We start from the raw sequence: 24,533 nt of genomic DNA on the forward strand, positions 1-24,533 counted from the left end.
GTTGGGGACCCCTGGATTATACAAATTCATCTCTGGAGATATTTTAGTTTCTTTGTTTACGTATTGATTGATTTAGTTTGCGGAAAAGCGAAATAAATAAAAAATAAGTCATGCAGCAATGGGAAAAGGAAGAGGCATTTTCATAATCTGGAAATGAGATTTAGTACATGCAGGCACAACAGGGAATACTAACAAGAATCTTCTTTGACAAGAATCTTCTCTAGGTCAGAAGGCCTGACCTTTGACATATTATGCAGTGCGTAAGGAGATAAATTATTTACTTCCCACTGCTGAGGAAGTTCATATCCTTCAGATAAAACAGCTAATGAAACTAAGTGAAAGATTCATATTCTAGAGTTGTTTGGACCAGCTCCTGGAAAACATAAACTGCTTCCTGTACTCTGACCAATGTTAAGGCAAAACTTGCCACATTTTTCCTATACTTTTCCATATAGAGTAATGAAGAAGAAGCACACTGGTCACCTATCTCGTTCAGAAGTTTTACTGAAAGTTCATTGCAAACCTCAGGTTGCAATAAAAGTTAGTTTGCTAGCAGGTACACGTCAGAGGTGGGCTTCAGCAGGTTCTGACCAGTTCTGGAGAGCCGGTGGTGGAAATTTTGGGTAGTTCGGAGAACCGGTAGTAAAAATTCTGAGTGGCCCCTCTCCCATCTATTCTCTGCCTCCCAAGGCCCAGCTGATCGGGAGGAAATGGGGATTTTGCAGTATCTTTCCCTTGCCACTCCCACTAAGCCACACCCACAGGACCAGTAGTAAAAAAAATTGAAACCCACCACTGGTATACGTAGAACCTGGCTTCTCTTTGATGGATGCTAAGTGCATGATACTTGTGTATTACCAATATCTACAGAGAATATGCCATATTTCTCTATAATATTTTAGGTGTACAACCACAACATTAATTTTGGAAAACAGTAATGTGTGCTACCAGCTTTATGATGGGTAGCAGACAACCCCCTCCACAATGAGGGAGATACCAGCATGGTCTGAACCAGAGGTCTCCAACCTTGGCAACTGTAAGCCTGGTGGACTTCAACTCCCAGAATCCCCCAGCCAGCAAAGCTGGGTGGGGAATTCTGGGAGTTGAAGACCGCCAGGCTTAAAGTTGCCAAGGTTGGAGACCCCTGGTCTGAACTGAATGCAACCTTTTTGGCATGGAATAAATTAGGCTCTGTAAACACAGAATGTGCCTCTAAAAGCAGCAGTCGGAAGAATGAAATATCAGATATTCAAGAATAATATACGGCCTACTGCTTACCAATAGTGAGTAGTGATTCCATCTTTGAGTTTGTTTCCATCTCCACTTAGTCTTAGAGAAGAAATAGAAATAGCTAACAAGCTGCTAATGGGTACTTCTGTGCCTAGGTTGATCTCCCTTAGCATCCAATTTAATATTTTTTTTAAAAGCTTAAGAAATATTTTAAAAAAATTCAGTGTGAAAAGTAACATATTGTGAAGCCTCTGTTACTTCCCTTTATAAAATGTTGGGTATCATGTAGGCACCATAAAATAAAGTTTGATCCCTGTGGATGCAGAGACCTCTAAGTAATTTCCTCATAGAAAGGGTTTGCCACTGTCCTTTCTTGAATTATTTTCAGTTTCCTGTTTAACTTTCAATAGTGGGATGCCTCAGGGGTTCTCCTATCCAAATACTAACCATGTCTGACCCTGCTAAACATGTCTTAGCCAGTGGTGGGTTTCAAAAATTTTTACTACAGGTTCTGTGGTTATGGCTTGGTGGGCGTGGCAGGGGAAGGATACTGTAAAATCTCCATTCCCTCCCCAATCCAGGGGAAGGTTACTGCAAAATCCCCATTTCCTCCTGATCAGCTGGGAGGCAGAGAATAGATGGGGGTGGGGAGGCAGAGAATAGATGGGGGTGGGACCAGTCAGAAACTTTACTACTGGTTCTCTGAATTCCTCAAAATTTCTGCTACCGGTTCTCCAGAACAGGTCAGTACCTGCTGAAACCCACCTCTGGTCTTAGCTCAACCAATGAATATGTGATAGAAATGGGAATATTTTAAAAAGGACAACTCTTTGAGGTATGAACTGGCAAAACCCTTCTGTCTAGGATTTGAGATGAAAAAGAAGATGTCTCAAGGGTAGAGAATTAAGTGATAGAGAAATTAACCTCAGAAATGTGGAGTCCTTGGTGCTTTCTGAGTTAGGTTGTTTGATTGCATCTATAACATTACCCATCTAGGTAATAAATTGTTATCTAATTGGATAATGAAATGTCTGCAGGCAAGTCATCAAGCTCAGAGAACATCAAAGACTTCACAGCTCAAGCCTGAGCTACAGATATTCTCTTCTATTGTAACTTCAGAAATGATTCTTCTTCTTTTTAGAGATGTTAACTTCTTATCTCTTTCTTCTCAGCAGTCTACCATTGATGGCTAGTTGGAGAGTCATTGGTAGCAAAATGTGATGGTGTGATCCCACAAACATTAAGCTTCTTTTCATGTTTTCTATCCTGATTTCATTTTGAAGCACTCTCAAGGGGCATGGGTCAGAGAGTTTTATTCAATAAAACAAGAATATATTGAATCCAAATATATTAGTACATGTTCTCCTATCTCAAGAACCTTCAAAACTTTTCCTAATCTTGGGTACCTCTTATACTCTTCTAAACCAGCCTCAACTCCTAAGGAGACACTCTGGAGCAGGGGCCTCCAACCTTGGCCACTTTATGACCTGTGGACTTCAACTCCCAGAATTCCTCAGCCGTGTGCGCTGGGTGAGGAATTTTGGGAGTTGAAGTCCACAAGTCATAAAGTGGCCAAGGTTGGAGACCCCTGCTCTGGAGGCTTCATCTGCCAGTCAGCCCTCCAGGCAGCTCTGGCTTCACACTTTTGTCAATGTGATGCTGTGCCAGTTGCTTCTAATACTAAGGTCACGTGAGCAGGAATGACAATAATAAAAAAGCTTTAGCCTAAGACCAGCTTAGCCTAATTTGCTCACTGATGCAACAACCCATTTGAGCCAGGAAGCCTAGTTGCTTTGTGAGCCTCTCGGCAGAATCTGTCCCAGGAAGGAAGAGAACAGGGACAGCACTGGGTGTGACTTTTAGCTGAAGTCACACATCTTTGTTTATCTCTTGCTGATGCAGCCAAATGAATATAACTTAAGGGTTAATGTTCTCATGTAGCTTTCTCCTTTTTACTGTCTTTTAAGAGAAAGCAGGTTGTTGCATTCATGGATCAGATATGTTTGCTTTTCATTCTGCCACCCTTACTAGAATCAAACTCGATCATATTTATATATTTTAAGGACGGTCCCGAATTTAAGAATTCCCCTCCAAAATGGGAAGAATGGATATAATGATTTCCCTGGAAATCTAGAATTTTGCTTCTATTTAAAGATAAATTGTTTGGGGGTGGGGGTGGGAAAGCCTTCAACTAACTTTATCTGTCATGTCCTACTGTATGTCTAGTTACCGTCATACATAATTTTAAATGATCAATGTTTAAAGATAAACAACATACTGTATATACATTATCATGGGGGCAGTATCCTTGCTTTGAAGATCCTATTGTATATTCTTGGGGCTTTGCTGGAAAGAATCCAGTTAATACAAATAGTTAGTTATGGCTCCCATTAGAGTATTTTTTGAGCCTATCTCCAATCACTGTGACCATCTAAGATGCCTTAGAGCTGTTTTAGAGGGGATGACCTAGGACTTGAAGAAATATGAGAAGAATCACAGAACGGGTTCCCTATCATAGGAAAAATAGCTAGCCTGTGAGAATAGCAAAATTCATTCACTAATTTTAGATCTTGAAATCTCTGCTTAAGCAATTTCCCCAGGTTATGAACTAACAATTGCATCAGGAGGTGAAAAGCACATTGGATTTCTTTAATGAATCCCACTAGCTTTCCTTAGCCTGATGCCCTCAAGACACAAAGCAACAAACTGAGGGATGGTGGGGACGAGGCTGGATTATGTATTTCAATCAGCAATTGAAGTATTCTTCTAATGGGGTCAAACACTAGAAAGAGAGCACTGGAGAAGAATTTGAACCTCATCTTTCCCATAATAATCTTTCTCTGTGCATTGTTTCATTATGGATTTAAAAGATGCAATTGCGTGTTAGGCTGAAGAAGTCCAGCGAACAATTCCATCATGTCATCATATGTTTTGCCTTGTCCAATCATTGACAGAAATACTGGCCTAGCCTATGAGCAAACATTTGGATTATTCTTAAAATCATAATGAATTATCCAAGGCTGAATGGTTGCTTTCCAATTAAATCAACTCTCCCAGGTTAGCTATAAAACATCCAGGTTAGCAAACTGGGGTTGTGTCCCTTCGGTGCAGTGAGGCCCATGATACACAGCCCTCATCTGATTTGTAGAAATGCAGTAACTTTTAGAGGACATTGCACATCCTAGGAGAATAGAAATTTGGGTTATAGAGAAATGATGAGATTTGAGTAGGCTCTGCCTTCACATCGCATCAGACTCTCGCTGCACCATAGCGTAAAGATGTCTAAGCCAAGACAGTGCTAGAGCTACAACCTTGTCACACTTGTGAAGAAATTAAATATTTCACATACTCAGAAATGGTGGATTTGAAGGTGGGGGGGAAGAATACTGTAATGGCATTCCTTTCTGGGAGCCTATGAGAATGGGGGAAAGGTCTAGAAAGGGGAAAATATAGAAGACCTTTTTGAAATCTATTCAGTGGGATTTAGGGATAGTAAGAAAAGGGCAAGATTTTGAGAGTGGATTTGCACATGTGAAAGCTTTGCAAAAGAGTATATGGGCTTTGTTGTGTACACGTGAACACAGAAATACAAATGGGAGACTGCTTTGCACAGTGCTGTACACTGGAGGGTGGTAAAGTAATAAATGTCACTTGTGAATGGGATACAATGAATAAGAAGCCGCTTTTGCTGATATTTGACCCAAACCATGTAGCAAAAGCCACTGTGCGTACATACCCATGCCATTTGTAACTGATGTCTTTTGTGTATTAACTAATCAGGAACAGGTTCTTCATCATCTATAAGATTTCTAACTTCTCCTGCATAAAGGTTTTCCCCTTTATGGAAGGCCCTTCAATGGTAAGCAAGCAAGGAGACCCCTCCCTCCTTTCCCTTTGAAATGGATGGAATTAAAATAAACAGGGGAGGGGGGGAAACCTGTACTTATCATCATTTCCTCTCTTTTCACCCAACTTTATTGGACTGGCCTGTGGGGGTGGGGGGGAATGTAAGGTCGTTCCATCAGTCCTTGGCACAAATTAAGATCGTACACTCAATTTGAGAGCCACCTCACCCTGTTCTACACACTTTTACAAGGGTGCAAAGCCTTATTTTCAAGTTTCACATTTTGTGGAGTTGCTGCAAAGCAAGTTTAAAATTTCCACCAGCAACTGGAGTGCCGAGCCTCCTCCTTAGGGAGAAGAGACAACTTCGTGTTGCCAGACCTTTGGAAGGACAACTTGGATCTCTCCCTTCTTCGATCATCAGAAGAACTTAACAGAATCCACTAGCAGATCTTGATCTAGAGACTCTGGTGGTTCAGTTTCCCTAGGAGATTGCCCCTCATAACCAACCCGCTGCTTGATCCATCAGTTTATTGTGCACTCCCTTAGGCGCATGCTCTTCCTTCCTTCTTACGGTTAGATTATTTTTTATAAATTCTAAGTTGTATCGTTGCCATTTATCTCCACCTGGGTTTTCATGCCTGCCTTTTTCTTTTTCTTTTTTTTTTCAGTAGTGAAGGAGAGTTTGTAAAAGGGCTCCTAGTCTTTACACAGAGCTTCGCCGCTTCATAAGTCCTTGGAAGGCCGAGAGGCTATGAAGTCCTGTGGAAACAGAGCTGATGGCTGAACGCTGAGTGTTGCAGAAGCATCTGTTGTTTGGAGTCTCTGGGTAATGCCCAGGAGAGGAGTGGCTCTGTTCCATGCAGGTATCAGAGGTCGAGAGGTCTCTGGGGATTATCATGGGGATAGAGTACTGTAGCTTCTCCCGGCTCTTATACCAGAGGCAGGAGCACATGGACTGGAAGTGGAGAACTTCAGCATAAACATTTCGGAGTCCTCCTCTACCGCTGCTGTTTCCACCACCCCCTATGCCCCCTAATGCAGCAGCGGTCGAGGATGTCGTAGTGTCTGTAGTATGCACACTGCTGGCCTGTCCATTGCGGGTGAGCAGTGCCCGGTGTTCCGCATCCCTCTTTTCATCCTCAGCATTCATGGTCATGAACCGGAGCACCACCAAGTTGAGAAAGGCCCCGATGACTGTCAGCCCAGTTAAAATGTAGATAAAGCTGAAGGCCACATATTGGGGCTTGGTCTGGAGGGCGTGTTCTTTCTGAAGGGCCACATAATCTCCAAAACCAATGGTGGTGAGGGTGATAAAGCAGTAGTAGTAGGCCTGGAAGAAGGTCCAATTCTCATAGTAGGAGAATGCGGCAGCTCCAATGCAAAGGGTGCTGATGCAGGAGAAGAATCCAATGGTGACCATATTGGCCATCGATACTTCTGGCCGTCTCATGCCAAGGCACTTCTTGATGCGGTGCAGGAGGTACCTCACAAAGGTGTTGATCCTCTCGCCCAGACTCTGAAACATGACCAGGGTGAGTGGGATTCCCAGCAGCGCATAGAACATACAAAAGACTTTCCCACCATCAGTGCTAGGGGCTGCATGTCCATAGCCTGTGGAACAACAACAAAAAAAAAAAGCAAAGGCAACCTGGTCAGTAGCACCTCATAGCTTACGAATACCGTTTTTACGGGAGAACAGAGGAAGAGTTTTCATTCTGGCTTGATAGGTGGTGGGTGTGCCACTTCCTTATTCAAAATGTTGGTTGAAACAAGGGAGGAATCGCAGCTGGATGGGATGCTGCTCTGGCCTGCAAACTCAGTGGTGTAGCAATTTGTACCAAAGTCCTCCTCTTCTGGTCCATGTGCGCCTGCTTTTGGTTCAAGAGCCAGGAGAAGCTACTATAATCCATCACCGCATTGCACCCACAGCCCTCTATCCTCACAACCTCAGCACACAAAGCCACACCACCAAAGTTTGCAGGCTGAAGCTGCCTCCATTCAAGCAGGGCGCATGCACACACACACAAACACAAACACACACACACACGCACACACACACACACACACACACACACACACACACATGCTAAAGGGAAGAGTGGTAATGGTAAAAGAGTGGTACATTCTTGAGTCAACCCAAATATAACCTGTTACAGATTCAAAACATTTCACAAACACCTTGAAAATAATTAATATTTCCCTTTATTTGACCAATTCAATACTAATTCAGACTTTTCTGGGTCAGTATAGCTACCTGCATTGTCTTGGGGGGGGGGGGGATCTTTATTTGTATAAGATTATAGGAAGAAATTATTTCCTCTCTTTCCAAATCCGAAACCTAAATCTTCTTATGGTCCTTGTGCACCTTCCTTTGGTTCAAGAGCCAGGAGAAGATACAATAATCCATCACCACATCTCACCTACAACCTTGGCACACAAAGCCACACCACCAAGGTTTCCAGGCTGAAGCTGCCTCCATTCAAGTAAGGTGCATGCATGCACGGACGGACACACACACACACACACACATGTACACACACACACGCTAAAAAGAAGGGTGGTGATGGTAAAAGGAATCCCAACTGAGTTAACTATATGAGGATCCAAGAGTTGATCAGAATGTGGATTGAAAACATCATTGAGACAGCCTAGTAAAGAGAATGTAAAAATGGAGGAGGGGACTATCTATTATACTCTGTATAATTTATATTACATCTGAAGAGTTGATTAACCTCTTGAAAAGGGATCTCCAACCTTGGCAGCTTTAAGACTTGTGGACTTCAACTCCCAGAATTCCTCAGCCAACTGACTGAGGAACTTTGGGAGTTGAAGTCCACAATTCTTAAAGTTGTCAAGGTTGGAGACTCCTGATGTTGAACGCATTCAAAAACCAGGTTGGACAATCTATAGCCCTGGGTTACCTGCAATGTCTTCAGTACCTTTTTTTCATCCCTCAAAGGCCCCTTGAAAAATGACTACCAAAATGTGACAACGGAATTTCAACCTTATGAGGAGGGAGGTTTCAACTTGAAAGTAAGAAAATAAGAATAAATGCAGTTATTATTCTTCACAGCTAGCGGATCAGCAAAAGAAATGTCTAGAAGCAAAGAATAGCACTCCCATGATCTTTACTATGTGGATGTCAATCAATGCTGAGAAATAGCTCACTATTATTTCCAAGAATAATTAACAACAAGAACAACAGCCCAAGAAATTGCCCAGAGTTGCTGTGAGTTGGGTGACATATACATAAATATCATCATCATCATCATCATATCATCCAGACAAAAACTGGGGTTACAATAGATTAGTAGGATATGAATTAATACATTCTTGATCCAACCCAAATATAACCCGTTAGAGGTTTAAAACGTTTCCCTAACACCTTGAAAATTGTTAAGGTTTCGCTTTATTTGACTAATTCAATACTAATTCAGATTTTTCTGTGTCAGTAGTTCCGTTTTTTCTGAGGGGAAAATCTTTATTTGTACAAGATCATAGGAAGAAATTATTTCCTCTCTTTCCAAATCTGAAACCTATATCCTTTCAGCATTAAAAAAACCTAACCAAGTCATAAGATAATAAATAAAAATGTTCTGTTTATTGTACCTGTATTAAACAACCTAGATAAATATACAAACATCAGGCCAACAGGTCTTAATGTGATTGGATGAGGAATATAACAGCTGTAGCCCAACACATCAATTTTATTCATGGCCGAATTGGCAAATAATTAGCATTTTATTGGCGAGACCAATAATGGATCAACCCTTAAAGGTACAGAAGTTGTTTTTCAGTTTCTACTCCTATACCGTAAGAATGCTTAGGAATAAGTGCCAATCTTGCCAGAATCCTACTATATTAGCAATGTTGTGATGGCAGTTATACAAAGTGGCATCTGGTTGAACAGAATGTAGTTTTCCTTGAGGACTGAGGACCAGAACTAGTTTTATGAAAAATGTCTTTTCTGAAGAAACCTAGTCAAAATTTGACAGAAAAATAGATGGGAGTTCCCAGATGTGTTGGGAATTGCTAAGGAACCTGGCAGTGCATTTTTGTCTATCAGTAAAACTACAGTAAAACTTTGATTTTATGGAGATTTCAGATGCACTAGGGAAAAAAATAAGTATGGATTTCACATAAATAGGCTATTATTTCTGAGGCAGTCTGGACAATTAACATAATGCATGTCATTTGCCTCCGTTTAAAATGTTTGCAGTTACAAGATGATGCAAAGTATGTATGATATCAATTATATAACGTTTCAAATTATGTACAATATCAATTACATAATGATTCAAATTATGGATGATATTAATTATGATGCAAAAAACATTAATTAATGCAAATAGTGTCAATTATAGCAATTATCTAAAATTGGATTTAACAGACATTTAGCTTTAATGAAGGAAGATATCCCTTCCTTCATTAATCTAAAAAATGGAGGCACTACTTTTTTTTTTTTTTTTTACATTTATACCCCGCCCTTCTCCGAAGACTCAGGGCGGCTTACAATGTATAAGGCAATAGTCTCATTCTATTTGTATATATATTTTTTTTTACAAAGTCAACTTATTGCCCCCCCAACAATCTGGGTCCTCATTTTACCTACCTTATAAAGGGTGGAAGGCTGAGTCAACCTTGGGCCGGGCTCGAACCTGCAATAATTGCAGGCTCTGTGTTCTAATAACAGGCTTCTCTATTGCCTGTGCTATCCCGGCCCCCGACTACTTTCTGTTTCCCCAAAGGCTGCCCTTGGATAATATAGAACAGGGGTCTCCAACCTTGGTCCCTTTAAGACTTGTGGACTTCAACTCCCAGAGTTCCTCAGCCAGCTTTGCTCTGGGAGTTGAAGTCCACAAGTCTTAAGGGGACCAAGGTTGGAGACCCCTGATATAGAACACTGCTTTTCAAATGTGGCAACTTTAAGATGTTTGGAGTTCAAATCCTAGAATTTCGTTATATGCTGGCTGGAGAATTCTGGAAGTCGAAGTTGACACATCTTAAAGTTGCCATATAATAGGATATAGAGCAGGGATGTCAAACTCAAGGCCTGTGCGCCAAATCCGGCCTGCAAGGTGCTTAGATCTGGCCCACAGTCCCACCCTGGAAACAGCAAAGGACTGGCCCACGGTGCCTCTGCCAGCAAAAACAGAGTTCGGGAGGACCATGTGCAGCCCTTCCGGGTTCCGTCTTTGGCCACAACGGCCCCCTGCAGCCCTCTGCCAGTGAAAACAGAGCTTGGTAGGGCCGCAGGGCTCCGTTTTCACTGGCAGAGGGCTGCAGGTGGCCATTGCAGCTGAAAATGGAGCCTCATTGAGTGATGTTGAGCTGGCCATGCCTGCCATGGCCATGGTCCCCCCCCCCGAGGTCAAACACTACCTTTTTTTTTTATTTTGTAGAAACTGCTACAAAAATATATGCAACCAAATAAAAATTGAATACACCAATTACCACACCAAACAAGAAGAAGACCTTCTGCGCACAAAATCCAATCGTGCTTTTTATAATTTTGTGAACAACAAACTTAAAGACTCAAGATCCATCCCACCACTAAAAGGACCTAATGGCAAAGAATATAATGATGAAATGGTTAAAACAAACCTCTTTAACACATTCTTCGGCTCAGTCTTTGTAATGGCCCACACCCAACATTCCCCAGTCATACCAACAATGAGTACAATGACCTAACAAAAATAGATTTCACAGAAGATAATGTTGAAAAGGCCCTTCGCAAACTGAAACCATCTCTAGCTATTGAACCTGATGGCCTATGTGCATACTTCTTAAAAAAGCTTTCCACTAATATAGCAGAACCCCTAAGCATAATCTTTGAAAAAGCTTTCATGACCAGTTCCCTTCCCAAACTTTAGTCACTAGCCACGGTCATCCCTGTCTTCAAAAAAGGAGACTCCAGCCTAGTTGAAAATTACAGACCAATCTCTTTATGATGTGTCACCTGCAAAGTAATGGAATCAATCATCAACCAATCCATCACCCTCCACCTAGAAACAAACAACCTACTCTCTAATAAACAATTTGGTTTCAGAAAAAAATTATCCTGTAATTTACAACTTCTGCACTGCAAAAACATATGGACCACAAATCTTGATCAGGGCAAAGCAATAGATGCAATTTACATAGACTTTGTAAAGCTTTTGACTCTGTGGTACATGACAAACTTCTCCTAAAACTAAAATCCTACGGCATCTCCGGACCCCTCCATAATTGGATAACAGCGTTCCTGTCAAACAGACAACAAGTCAAAATAGGCAGTGCCCTATCAAATCCTGTTCCTGTAAATAGCGGCGTTCCCCAAGGCAGTGTTCTTGGACCAACACTCTTCATATTATACATTAATGATCTCTGTGACCATATTATAAGTAATTGTGTTCTCTTCGCTGACGATGTTAAACTATTTAACACTAGCAACAATACAGCTACGCTTCAAAAAGACCTTGACTTTCTGTTGGAATGGTCAAAAACTTGGCAACTCCAAATCTCAACTAGCAAATGCTCTGTTTTGCACATTGGAAAAAAGAATCTGAACACTAAATACAAGCTCAGTGGATATTACCTTGTAGATGACCCACACCCCATTAAAGATCTTGGAGTTTTCATATCAAATGATCTAAGTGCCAAAGCCCACTGCAACTACATCGCAAAAAAGGCTTTAAGAATTGTAAACTTAATCTTGCTTAGCTTCTTCTCCGGAAACACTACACTACTAACCAGAGCATATAAAACATTTGCTAGACCAATTCTTGAATACAGCTTGCCTGTCTGGAACCCATACTTCATTTCGGACATTAATACAATTGAGCGTGTCCAGAAATATTTTACAAGAAGAGTTCTCCACTCCTCTGATTACAACAAAATACCTTATGCCACCAGACTTGAAATCCTGGGTTTAGAAAATTTAGAACTCCGCTGCTTTTGACATGACCTGAGTTTAACTCATAGAATCATCTGTTACAACGTCCTTCCTGCTGAAGACTACTTCAGCTTCAATCACAACAATACATGAGCACACAATAGATTTAAGCTTAATGTGAACCGCTCCAATCTTGATTGCAGAAAATATGACTTCAGAAACAGAGTTGTTAACGCCTGGAATGCACTACCAGACTCTGTGGTCTCTTCCCAAAATCCCCAAAGCTTTAACCATAAACTATTTACTATTGACCTCACCCCATTCCTAAGAGGTCTGTAAGGGGCATGCATAAGAGCACCAACGTGCCTTCCGTTCCTGTCCTAATGTTCCCTTTGATTGTATCCAATTTCATATAGTTATTACTTACTTATGATTATATTTATGCTTATATATCTTATAGTTATTTCATGCTTATAATTATATATACTGTTGTGACAAATAAAATAAATAAATAAAATAAATAAATAAACACAACCCTGATGCAGTCTTCAATGAAATCGAATTTGACACCTCTGATATAGAGGATTAATACACATCCTGTCAGGCCTGGAAGCTATCTTTTTCGTTGGATCTTCAGGTCTACCACATTTACTACTGTGGGAAACCGGGAGGGGAGATTGTATGGAGCCAAGGTGATAAATAGTCCAGTGGTGGGTTGTTCCCGGTTCGGTCCGGTTCTTGCGAACCAGTAGTAAAAGCAGCGGGAGGCTCTGCCCACCTGCCCGGACGTCATCATGGGCGATCTGCATGCGCCCTCCTGTTGCGAAATGGTAATAAAGGTAAGTAGAACCCACCCGTGATATAGTCATAATAACATTCCTTTCTCAGAGAGTCAAGGACATCTTGCCCTGCACCTGGACGGCTGAAACTGGGAGGCATCTCCAGTTGGGACGGTGCTATGATTGGACCATATAATGGACATGTGGGTGCTGGGCAGGGACTTGGACATTCCTTTGGTGGGGAAAACCTGGATGCTTTCAGATTCGGGTTTTCTCAGATGTGCCAATATGAAATCTCTAATAAAATGAAACTTTGAGGGAACACTTGGGGTTTTCTTTCATTGGGGGTGTTACTTGGAACCCTGACACATGCAACCTTTCCTTCCTCCCAGTTTGGTCCACCTGGCTAAAGATATTTTAGAGTAAAAGGATTCAAGAATACATAAACTCTGGTGGATGACTATTAAGGGGGCAATGAAGAGTGGAAAAACATATCCCCAAGGCAAATTGCTCCTTTTTAGGTCAGGTCTGATTCTCACAGGAACCAATTGCTGGTTAAGAGTGTAAGAAAAATGAAGCTTTAAAATACGAGCAACATCCACTATAGAACTCTACTAAGCTTCTGCAATTTTTGTACTCTAAAATGTCAATGCCTATTAGCAATAGCCAGCTAAATGGTTTTAAAGAAGCAATATTTCAACAAATGAACAAAACTGTGGATATTAATAAAAAGTTAATAGTGCAAATCAAAATAGTCATGACTTCTCTGCTTTCAGAAGCCAGAAGCTGAGTTATCTACAGCAGTTTCATCAAATATAAAAATATAATTAGATTTGAGTTACTCTGTATTTGCTTGTTTAATGGAACAAAGCCTTTGAAGTAGAGGATAACAGCATCTGTTTATTTAAATAGTTAGTGGATTTTTTTTTTTAAATGAAGCATGTTGACTCATATTTTCTAGTTCCTCCGTTCTGTAGTGCACAGAGCAGAAAACCAGGTACAATGGAGTGAATTTATGGAAGAAAGTATTTCCATTGCCAGAAATTGTTTGTTAAGTTTTGTCTTTGTTCTGATCCACACCACACTACACCACACCACACAGGCAGTTTGTAGGTCTTCTCTTCTGCATTATATGCAAAAGAAGGCCACTTATTCAATTTTTTATTTTTAAAAGATTGCTAATGTGCAACGCGAATAGGATGCCAATGGATGTTACCCTTCTGCAAAGTGCTTTGTTCTTCAACATGCAAAACTACTAAAATATGTCAGCATGTGTAGATTTAAAATGCAGAGCATACCGAATGCAAGTTTTCTGAACAAAGGAAATAAATATGAAAATAATTGAACTGGAATGCAACTGAATTCATAGATCGCGACTGATCTCCACGTCTGTAGACATGAATGTGTGGACCTAGTGATCATCTTGGCTGTCTTGGACAAATATATGGAATTCAGATGGAGATCAGGGTATTCAATCCCTTGTTTCTGTAAATCTACTTATTCACATTCACAAATATGCTTTTTTGTCGCAAAACCTTCCTTCTGAAACACCTTATTGCATCTCCTTGGATTAGATTGGTCTGGACCAGAGGTGAAATCTACTTACTTTCCTTACCGGTTCGGAAGTGTATATGCCGCACATGTGCGTGCACAAGCAAATAGGCAAAAACTTCTGTGCACACCCAGAAGGTAAAAAACAGATTACTTCCTGGTTAAAACCAGGAAGTAATGACACCTGGGCGGGTGGGAGGAGCTTCTCTCCACCATTGCTTCACTCCACCATCATCAGATCCGATCAGAACCCGGAGCATTTCACCCCTGGTCTGGACCTTGCCAGCATTGAAGAACTGGAAGTGTCCCAGAGTTTGGAGGCTGGGAAGTTAGATGGTCTGTTGAGAGGTTTTTGTTGATGGTTCTGTTGAGGTTTATCTTTAGTTGAGGTTGAGGTTTATCTTTATCTATAGCTTTTTACTCTTAATATTTTTTTATTGTTTTTCTATGTTGTTACCTACCCACAGCTGCATTTATGAGATGAATGGCCTTATAAATTGATTTAAATAATAAATATATTCTTCAGAGAGGATACTTACAATCTGGAAAGATCTTTGACTACAGCCCAAGGTAAAATTTAAAAAAGCCCTATCATTTTTTTTCCCAGTCCACTTTTCAAATTTAGTCCAAGGGTATTTTAAAACCCCACAAATTTCAAGATGAGAGAACAAACAAGATAATTGAAATAGTTACATTACTTTATAAGTTTATTAGCAAAACCTATTTTCTTTAGTTAACCCTGCAGATTATTCATGCTCAGACCCTGAATAAAACTACATTCTGTAGCTTTGTGGCGAAGGTTGTAGAGAGTGTGGTGGCATGGCAGCTTCCCCGGTACCTGGATGAAGCTGTCTATCTAGACCCGTTCCAGTCTGGCTTCCGGTCCGGATATAGCACGGAGACAGCTTTGGTCGCGTTGGTGGATGACCTCTGGAGGGCCAGGAATAGGGGTTGCTCCTCTGCCCAGGTCCTGTTAGATCTCTCATTGGCTTTTGATACCATCGACCATGGTATCTTGCTGCACCGGTTGGAGAGTTTGGGAGTGGGAGGCACCGTTTATCGGTGGTTCTCCTCTTATCTCTCTGATCGGTCGCAGACGGTGTTGACAGGAGGGCAGAGATCGACCGCGAGGCGCCTTACTTGTGGGGTGCCTCAGGGGTCGATTCTCTCGCCTCTCCTGTTCAACATCTATATGAAGCCGTTGGGCAAGGTCATCAGTGGCTTTGGGGTGAGTTACCAGCTTTACGCTGATGATACTCAGCTGTACTTTTTCCACCCTGGGCCACCCCAACGAAGCTGTCGAAGTGCTGTCCCGGTGCCTGGAAGCCGTACGGGTCTGGACGGGGAGAAACAGACTCAGACTCAATCCATCCAAGACGGAGTGGCTGTGGATGCCGGCACCCCGGTACAGCCAGCTGCAACCGCGGCTGACTGTTGGGGGCGAGTCATTGGCCCCAACAGAAAGGGTGCACAACTTGGGTGTTCTCCTGGATGGACGGCTGTCGTTTGAAGACCAGTTGGCGGCCGTTTCCAGGAGAGCCTTTTACCAGGTTCGCCTGGTTCGCCAGTTGCGCCCCTTTCTTGACCGGGATGCCTTATGCACGGTCACTCATGCTCTTGTCACTTCTCGTCTAGATTATTGCAATGCTCTCTACATGGGGCTACCCCTGAAGTGCACTCGGAGGCTTCAGTTAGTCCAGAATGCAGCTGCGCGGGTGATTGAGGGAGCCACACGTTGCTCCCGGGTAACACCGCTCCTGCGCAGTCTGCACTGGCTACCTGTGGTCTTTCGGGTGCGCTTCAAGGTGTTAGTTACCACCTTTAAAGCGCTCCATGGCTTAGGGCCCGGGTACTTACGGGACCGCCTGCTGTTACCTTATGCCTCCCACCGACCCGTACGCTCACACAGAGAGGGTCTTCTCAGGGTGCCGTCCGCCAAGCAATGTTGGCTGGCGGCCCCCAGGGGAAGGGCCTTCTCTGTTGGAGCACCTACCCTCTGGAATGAACTTCCCCCTGGTCTGCGTCAATTACCTGACCTTCGGACCTTTCGCCGTGAATTGAAAACGTATTTGTTTATCCAAGCGGGACTGGCTTGATTTTAAAATTTTAAAATTTTTGAATTTTAATTATTTTAACTGGGGTATTTTATTATGGGTCTAATTCGACGGTTTTAATTTTCGGCCAATTATAAAATATGTATTTTAATTGTTGTTTTAATTTGTACACCGTATTGTTTTAATTTGGCTGTACACCGCCCTGAGTCCTTCGGGAGAAGGGCGGTATAAAAATCTAAATAATAAATAAATAAATAAATAAATAAATTCTTTGGAATCAGGAAAGTTTTCTGATACCACATGATATTATGGGTCAACCACATGATATTATGGGTCAACCCAGGATCTCTACTCTGGTCTACTCAACTGGAGGTTCTTTCAGGGATTGAATCTGCTTTCTTCTGCAAGCAAGGCATGTGTTCTGCCACTTGCTGGTCCTCAGAAGTGATTTCTAATACAGCAGTGCCCCACTAAGAGATTGTTTCTTGACCTTCTTGTAGCTTCCTGATGGATGATTAGAAATATACTTATAGATGGGACTCAGGATCCATGAAAATGAAAACTGGGAAGTAAAATCAGCTTTAAAACTGCTCTGCAATTACAGGGCGTAATTACAGATAGATTAAACTCTAAGAGGATAATATGACCTCAGACAGAAGGGAGAGAGAATGCACAAAGGGAATGAGGTGGGTGTGTGCAAATGCGCACTTGTATTATATGTGTGTAGTGGCAGCATCTGCAGAACAAATGTGGGGTTTTTTTTCAACAAAAGGAAAAATTATCTGAGACAAAAAGTAGTCCTTGCATATTATAACAGATTATAGAAGGTTGCTCATTGTATTCTCTCAATCGTATTGAGAGAATTTTATTTTTATTTGATTTGATATCCATTAATTTTATTTTATTTGATATCCATTATGTTACAGTTATTCTTATCATTAATGGGAAGGGCAACTGGAAGCTATACAAGTTTGCACTTGTATATTTTCTTCAATGGTACGAAGTTTGTGAGTTTGACATTTGTGGAACTGATCAAGGTTAACTTGTCTTGAAATTCCTCCAATTTTACATGAGCACAAGCCATACTTTTTTGTTTGTCTTTATCTTTACTCTACAAATCAGAAACGTTAAATCACGACTTTAGTGTCTCTCAACTAAAATGTTTAATCTTTGCAAGACGTGCTCCAATATGTCCTAAGGGAATTTTACTTCTACTGATACTAGGAAAGCCATACAATAAAAAATTCAAGAGTCTTGAAATTTTTAATACCAAATTGAATTAGATGAACTATTAACATATTGATTAAGCACTACATCAAAATTTCTCCGTTAGTTTTTAAGACACCAAGATCTCTTTGATGTTTTTAATTGCAACAGAGAGTTATCCCTCTAGAAACTGTTTAGCAGCAACCAACCTCTAAAGTTACTTAAACCAGTCAATCACACAAAGTTCAGAGATCAGAAAGAATTTTGGGTGAATTCTAAGTGTCAAATAACACAGATTTCCTTTCAACATCATCACAATTTTGTTGGTCCAGGGCCAAGATGAACAATGTTACAACCCATCTCCACCATGTAAAAGGAAGTGAGCACACAAAACAATTCTCATCTATTCCATTTCTGATATCACCTTGTAGCACATATGCTTAATTCTAACTAAATTAATGTGGTTAATTGTCAGTTAATTTGCTTCAAGAATCATCATGTGGCATTTATTGATTCCCCAATGAATGAGGCTGCTGGAACAGTGAGATTCTGCTGGATAGAAGAGCAGGTCATCAAAAGAAAGTGGAAAATTTAGTTGTGCCATCAACTCCAGTTTCTTGCAAGAATTCCAATAACCCATCTTTAGATTTGGCTGCCGAGCTTCTCCTTGAATATATCCAGGAGTGTCTAAGAAGAGATTTCTACCTCTTTTGGTGTTGCTGTCAAACCATTGAGATTTTTTTTTTCTAACTGTCTTCTAGAACAGGAACTCTGGGAGTTGAAGTCCACAAGTCTTAAAGTTGCCAGGGTTGGAGACCCCTGTTCTAGAATCTGCTTTCTGATCATCTAAGATCAGTGCTTGCATTGTAGAATGATAGAGATCAACAGATGTTAAATTTCTTCCTGTATTTGACAAGTATTATCATATCTTCTGCCATCTTTTCTCAAAACTAAATGAACCCAGTTTACTCGATTTCTCCTTGGAAGATTCAAATTACCAGTTCCCTGATCATCCTTGTTGCTCTTCTCTGAATCTATTCTAGTTGTTTTTTTTCTCCCCAAATCCTCCTTAAAATAAAACCTCCGACACTGGCCAGATGAGACCAGCAGTACTCTGACCGATGCAGAAATATTCCTTCCAGTGACAGTAAAACTACACTACAGGTATTCCTTGATTTATGACTATAATTGAGCCCAGAATTCTGATCAGGTGCCTGGCATCGTGTAACCAATCCAATTTTACAACTTTTTTTTTTTTGCAATGGTTGCTTAGCAGATGCCACGATTGTAAACTGAACCCATTATTTGCAACGGACAGTTTTGCTGGAAACTGGAAGTAAATACCTATTTCTGACAAAAAACACACCCAACCTTTGTAAATCACAGTCACATGAGTGAGGGATCCTACAAATGGCCATAAGCGTAAGCCGGTTGCCAAGCACCCAAAATGAAATAATGTGACTACAGCCATCAGAACATCAAATCCAAATTATAAGTACCATTTTTTTCAGTACCTTTCTGTCATAATTTTAAACAATTGTTAAGCAACTGGTCGTAAATTGAGGACTTCCTGCATTAAATGATTGTGCTATATACAAGCACACACCTGTTACAATTGCACCACTTTACTGAACAGAGTGAATTAAATAATAAATTAAAGGTAGTCCTCGACTTATGATCACAACCGAGCCCAAAATTTCTGTTGCTAAGTGAAACATTTGTTAAGTGAATTTTGTCCCCATCTTATGACCTTTCTTGTCACAGCTGCTAAGTGAATCACTGCAGTTGTTAATTTAGTAACTCGGCTGTTAAGTGAATCTGGTTTCCTCGTGGACTTTGCTGATGAGAAGGTCACAAAAGGGAATCACATGACCTCGGGACACTGCAACCGTCATAAATGGGAACCAGTTGTCAAGCATCTGAATTTTGATCATGTGACTCCAGGAATGCTGCAATGTTGTAAGTGTGAAAAACGGTCATAAGTCATGACTCAAAACCTTAATTCTTCTCAGTGGATCCAGGATGGGTCCACTGAGTTATTGAGGGAGCGTCTCGGAGCTCCCACATAACACCTATCCTGCGCAGACTGCACTGGCTACCTGTTGTTTTCCGGGTGCGCTTCAAGGTATTGGTTACCACCTTTAAAGCGCTCCATGGCTTAGGACCGGGCTATCTACGGGACCGCCTACTGCCGGCTTCTATCTCCCATCGTCCGGTACGCTCCCACAGAGAGGGACTCCTCAGGGTGCCGTCAGCCAAACAGTGTCGACTGGTGGGAGCTCCGACCCTGTGGAACGAACTTCCCCTCGGACTTCGACAATTACCTGACCTTAGGACCTTTCGCCGCCAACTTAAAACTTATTTATTTCGTATGGCTGGACTAGCCTGATTTTTATTTTTATTGGATGGGTTTTTAAAATTTTGTGATTTTACGGGGGAGTACATTTTTAACATTTTGGGCATTTAAATTAGTTTTTTAAGGGATGTTTTTAATTATTGTGTGTATTTATATTTTATCTGCCTGTTCACCGCCCTGAGTCCTTCGGGAGAAGGGCGGTATACAAATTAAAATATTATTATTATTATTATTATTATTATTATTAAAATGGGACAAGAGAAAAAAAATCCCTTTCTTTAAAAAAACAACAATGTTGCTACCATTTAAAAGGCAGCAAAGCTACAATAAACAGCATGTTGCTTTCTTCAGTCCTATAAAATATCCTGGGAAGCAACCTTGTTCTCCAAGTCCACTACAAGAAAAGTATCTTCTCCCAGGAATTCCACAAAGAGGGGAAGAGTATCTTCAGTTTAGCACTAAATCTTTCTCATCTCTATTGCCTGAATTTATTTTTTGTGTGTGTTCACGCAATAAATTTAATCCACCTATTGCATGAATCCACTTTCCAGGTTTACACAAATACTTGGAAACATCCATTAATCAAGCAGGTGTTAACCCAGCATGTGCAAATACAGCTGCTAGGTCAGTAACTGACATGTTGAAGATTATTGTATGAGTACAACCTTGATCTGAAGGTGTAAAAAACTGAATGATGGGGCTATGTGCTGATGAGGAGAACAGTATTACACTTGTGGCATACAGAGCACTTCATGGAATACTATGATCAGAAAACAGAAAGGTTCCTACAAATTTTCTCACCTGAAGAAACAAATTTCTCCAGGTGAGAAAACCAACAGAAACAAAAGAGTAAATCAAATGCTATTTTAACCATCCATAGAGTTTTAGGGCAGCAATGACCCAGCAGTTAAAGATGCTGAGCTTGTCAGTTGGAGACCCAAGCTCCACGCAACAGGGTGAGCTCCCGTTCCTTGCCTCAGCTCCTGACCACGTAGCAGTTCAAAACCACACAAATGCACACAAATTAATAGGTTCCACTTCGGTGGGAAGGTAACACCGTTCCGTGTACCTTTGGCGCATAGTCATGCTGGCCAAATGACCACGGAAATTGTCTTCGGACAATGCTAGCTCCCTTGGCTTAGAAACAGAGATGAGCACCTGGCTCTAGAATCAGGCATGGCTGACAAGGACATTTTTACCGTTACCTTTTAGAGTTTCCCACCATTTGCAATCAGGAGGAAGATAGAAAAGTAGCCTGCAACACAAACACTGAATTTACAACATAGGATGACAATCTGGCGCTGTTGTGGCTGGAATTTGGGATGGATATGCAGAATCCAACCCAGCAAAATGAGCAGGCCATTGTCATATACATGAGAATTTGAAGTGCCTCCTCCCTCACTAAGTCAGTTAAGCCCTAACTGTACCACTATTTACAGAGAATAATCTGCTGGTACAGAGAGGATTAACAGTTCTCCTTTACGGATCCCCCCCACCCAGCCAAAAAATCTATCTATTCAACTTACGCTGGTTTAGGAACAGTGCCTTTCACTGAAAGACATGGTGTTCCGCCTTGAAGTAGGAAATTAAGGAGATTTCCACTTCGGGCAACGTTACTTCTGAGTGATGGTTCATTCCCAAAACTATTTCAGACATTCAGAGCTGCTTCCAGCCAGTGCTTCATCCAAGCACCAACCAGACGAAGACCCGATGGCTTTAGCAAAGCAAACAGACAAAATGTCTACAATAGAAAGATTTATGCTTGCTGCTGGGAATGGCCATACCATGTGTTCAATTATGGTAAAAGGGCTTATTCCTTATATTTCCACAGGATTAACTCCATCATTGTGATGGGCTTTACAGTGAGTTTGTTGGACACCTCCATCTCCATAACGGACTTGGAGACAAGAGAGTTCATTACAATGATATGGAGGTGATAATCCTTCCCCACCTTTGGAGACCTTTCTTGCCATACCCTCATTGGAAGTTCCTTTTCATCAGCATTTCTACCCAACAGTGTTATGGAGTTGCCCTGTTAGCTAAGATCACCTATCCAAATCAGACTTCTGCTTCCAAGAAACACCAAGGAAATCCACAGTTAAGATATAGAAACCTCTGAAACTGTGTTTAACTCTCTTCCAGTGTCTTAAATTCAGGTACAAGGATGTTTTCAGAACATGACTATGTCCACCATTTACCCACCACATTTATGCATCATTTAAGAAATAGTTACAAAAAAGCTAAGGGAAAACAAAAAGAGCAACTCACATTCAGATAAGCAAGGATCAGCACCAGACAAACAATCAGGTCAAAAACAATATTTTAATCAAGGAAACACCAGGAAGGAAATTACATACTTATCAAAACTGGAAAGGCAAGCTGCTACATAAAAATAGGCAGCAAACTCCACTCACACTCACACTGATGATGTTACTTAGTTGGGTAATGAACAGAGGTGGGATTCAGCCAGTTTGGACTGGTTCACCCAAACTGGTAGCGGAAATCGTGGGTGAGCCTGCCCACCCTCCCACCCGCCGTGGCTCTTATGCCGTCCTATTTAGGCACGTTTTTGAGTCCGGGAGCATGTGCGGAAGGCATGTGCGCACGCAAATCGGGCATGCGTGCATGCGCACATGGCAAACCAGTAGTAACTTAATGTGAAACCCACCGCTGGTAATGAAACATCTACAGGAAAACAATCAAGGTTAGAGAGTACTCGGAACACCACAGTTCAACCCTGCGCTACATACAGTATATTGCCTTCTATTGGATCTTCATTCTTTTAAAATCTATTCCACTCTGATCTCCTTATCAGGTCTTGTCTACTGAGCTCTGATACATCTTAAAATGCAATAAATGCTTCTATTCATTCATGCACATGGATGTAAATGATAAGCTTCCTTTTGCCAGCCAAAACTATTGCATTGCATTACCGTCTCCTCCCTTCATACCCACACCTTTGGGGAGTGGGGGCGGACGTTGTTTAAGAGAGTGAGAAAAATATCCCCTGTGGAAGAAGGAAATTGCCTGGGCTAAATTGGATTCTGGATTACTTTCTGATTTCTGGGAAGATCAAGAGAAAGAGAAGACTGTAATTTTGGGTTTCAGTTTGGAAAATGTATAGCTGATGCACTTAAATTGATCCTCAGATGGGGATTCATCCATGACATTTTCATCAGGCTCTGAAAAGATGGGGTAGGGGAAAGAGAAAACTGCTGGGGATGGAAAAGAGTAATCTGTGTTTGATATTGTCCTAAATAATGGCTTATTTTTATCCAGAGATTATTATTCCTAAAAAGATAAAGGTAAAGGTTCCCCTCGCACATATGTACTAGTCGTGCCCGACTCTGGGGACGGTACTCATCTCCATTTCAAAGCCGAAGAGCCAGCGCTGTCTGAAGATGTCTCCGTGGCCATGTGGCCATGTGGCCGGCATGACTCAATGCCAAAGGCGCACAAAACACTGTTACCTTCCCACCAAAGGTGGTCCCTATTTTTCTACTTGCATTTTTTACGTGCTTTCGAACTGCTAGGTTGGCAGAAGCTGGGACAAGTAACGGGAGCTCACCCCATTACACGGCACTAGGGATTTGAACCGCTGAACTGCTGACCTTTTGATCAACAAGCTCAGCATCTTAGCCACTGAGCCACTGTGTCTCCTTTATTATTCCTAATGAAGGCTAATAATTATTAATAATTATTCCTAATGAAGGCTAATAATAATCTGCATGAAAATGACAACAATAATTTTGTCACAGGGACCCTGAAATTTGTGACTACGTTTCAGAAGGAATGCCCTGACAGATAAGCTACAAATGGATCGGATACTCTGGAAGGGCTGAGTATAGAATTGGCAGATTGGCAGATGCTAACAATATTTCCCCTCAAGAATCTTATATTTCTTTTAAAAAGATAGGCAGGAAGAGCGCAACAGAGGAGGAGAAGGGGGAAAAAAACTGCAAAACAAATGTCTTGATCTTAACTAGAAATGTTTGCAGGAAAGGGTAAAAAAAACAACCTTAAGATAACAGCCAAGACTGTGCAATCAAAGCTCTTGCCCTTTTTATGTGGGACATGAATGCAAAAATTGAAATTTTGATTGATTGCCTTTTTTTTTTGACACACGGATCCACAGACACCCCCTATCTTAATATATATATATATAAAAAAGAAACTTTTACAAGAAGGTGATGCAGCGTTGCAGCTGAGCATTTCATCAAGTGAGGAGGATGGGAAGAAGTGGAGACAAGGCATCAAGTGATAATTGGCTGGGTTATGATTCTTCCAGCAGCATTGGAGCCAATGAGTCTACTCTAAGAAAGGCAGATCCAGGAAGTTCCATGTACAGCTTTGCCCATCCACCCCCTTGCCTCCGTCTTAAGCAAAGACAAATGATAAAAATTCGACAACAGAGAGCAGAACTCTGTTGATGTGAGCACCTTGCCAAGAAACAAGCCAACAAAAGAGCCATTGCTGAGATGTAAACTGAGGCTCAGTGTGATTTATTTATCTGTTTATTTATTTATTTATTCATCTGTAGCAGCAGATGCTGTGAACAAATTTTCAAGCCTCAACTCTGTCCCATGTGCCACATTTGAACTCAGGATTCTACCCCATCAGGTCTCCTGTCTCTCCAG

The 24,533-nt window shown here is 41.3% G+C and overlaps 1 protein-coding gene across 1 annotated transcript in view; it reads right to left on the reverse strand.

The window, feature by feature from the left end:
- Positions 1-2,030: 2,030 nt before the first annotated feature.
- Positions 2,031-24,533, reverse strand: part of KCNK3 (potassium two pore domain channel subfamily K member 3) — a 127,304-nt gene continuing 104,801 nt past the window's right edge. The window contains exon 2 of the mRNA XM_058164760.1: positions 2,031-6,687. Within this exon, the coding sequence (XP_058020743.1) occupies positions 5,780-6,687 (908 nt within the window). The 3' untranslated portion in view covers positions 2,031-5,779. The remainder of the gene's footprint in view (positions 6,688-24,533) is intronic.

This window comes from Ahaetulla prasina, chromosome 1, assembly GCF_028640845.1.
Source record: "Ahaetulla prasina isolate Xishuangbanna chromosome 1, ASM2864084v1, whole genome shotgun sequence".
In the NCBI taxonomy this organism is placed as follows: Eukaryota; Metazoa; Chordata; class Lepidosauria; order Squamata; family Colubridae; genus Ahaetulla; species Ahaetulla prasina.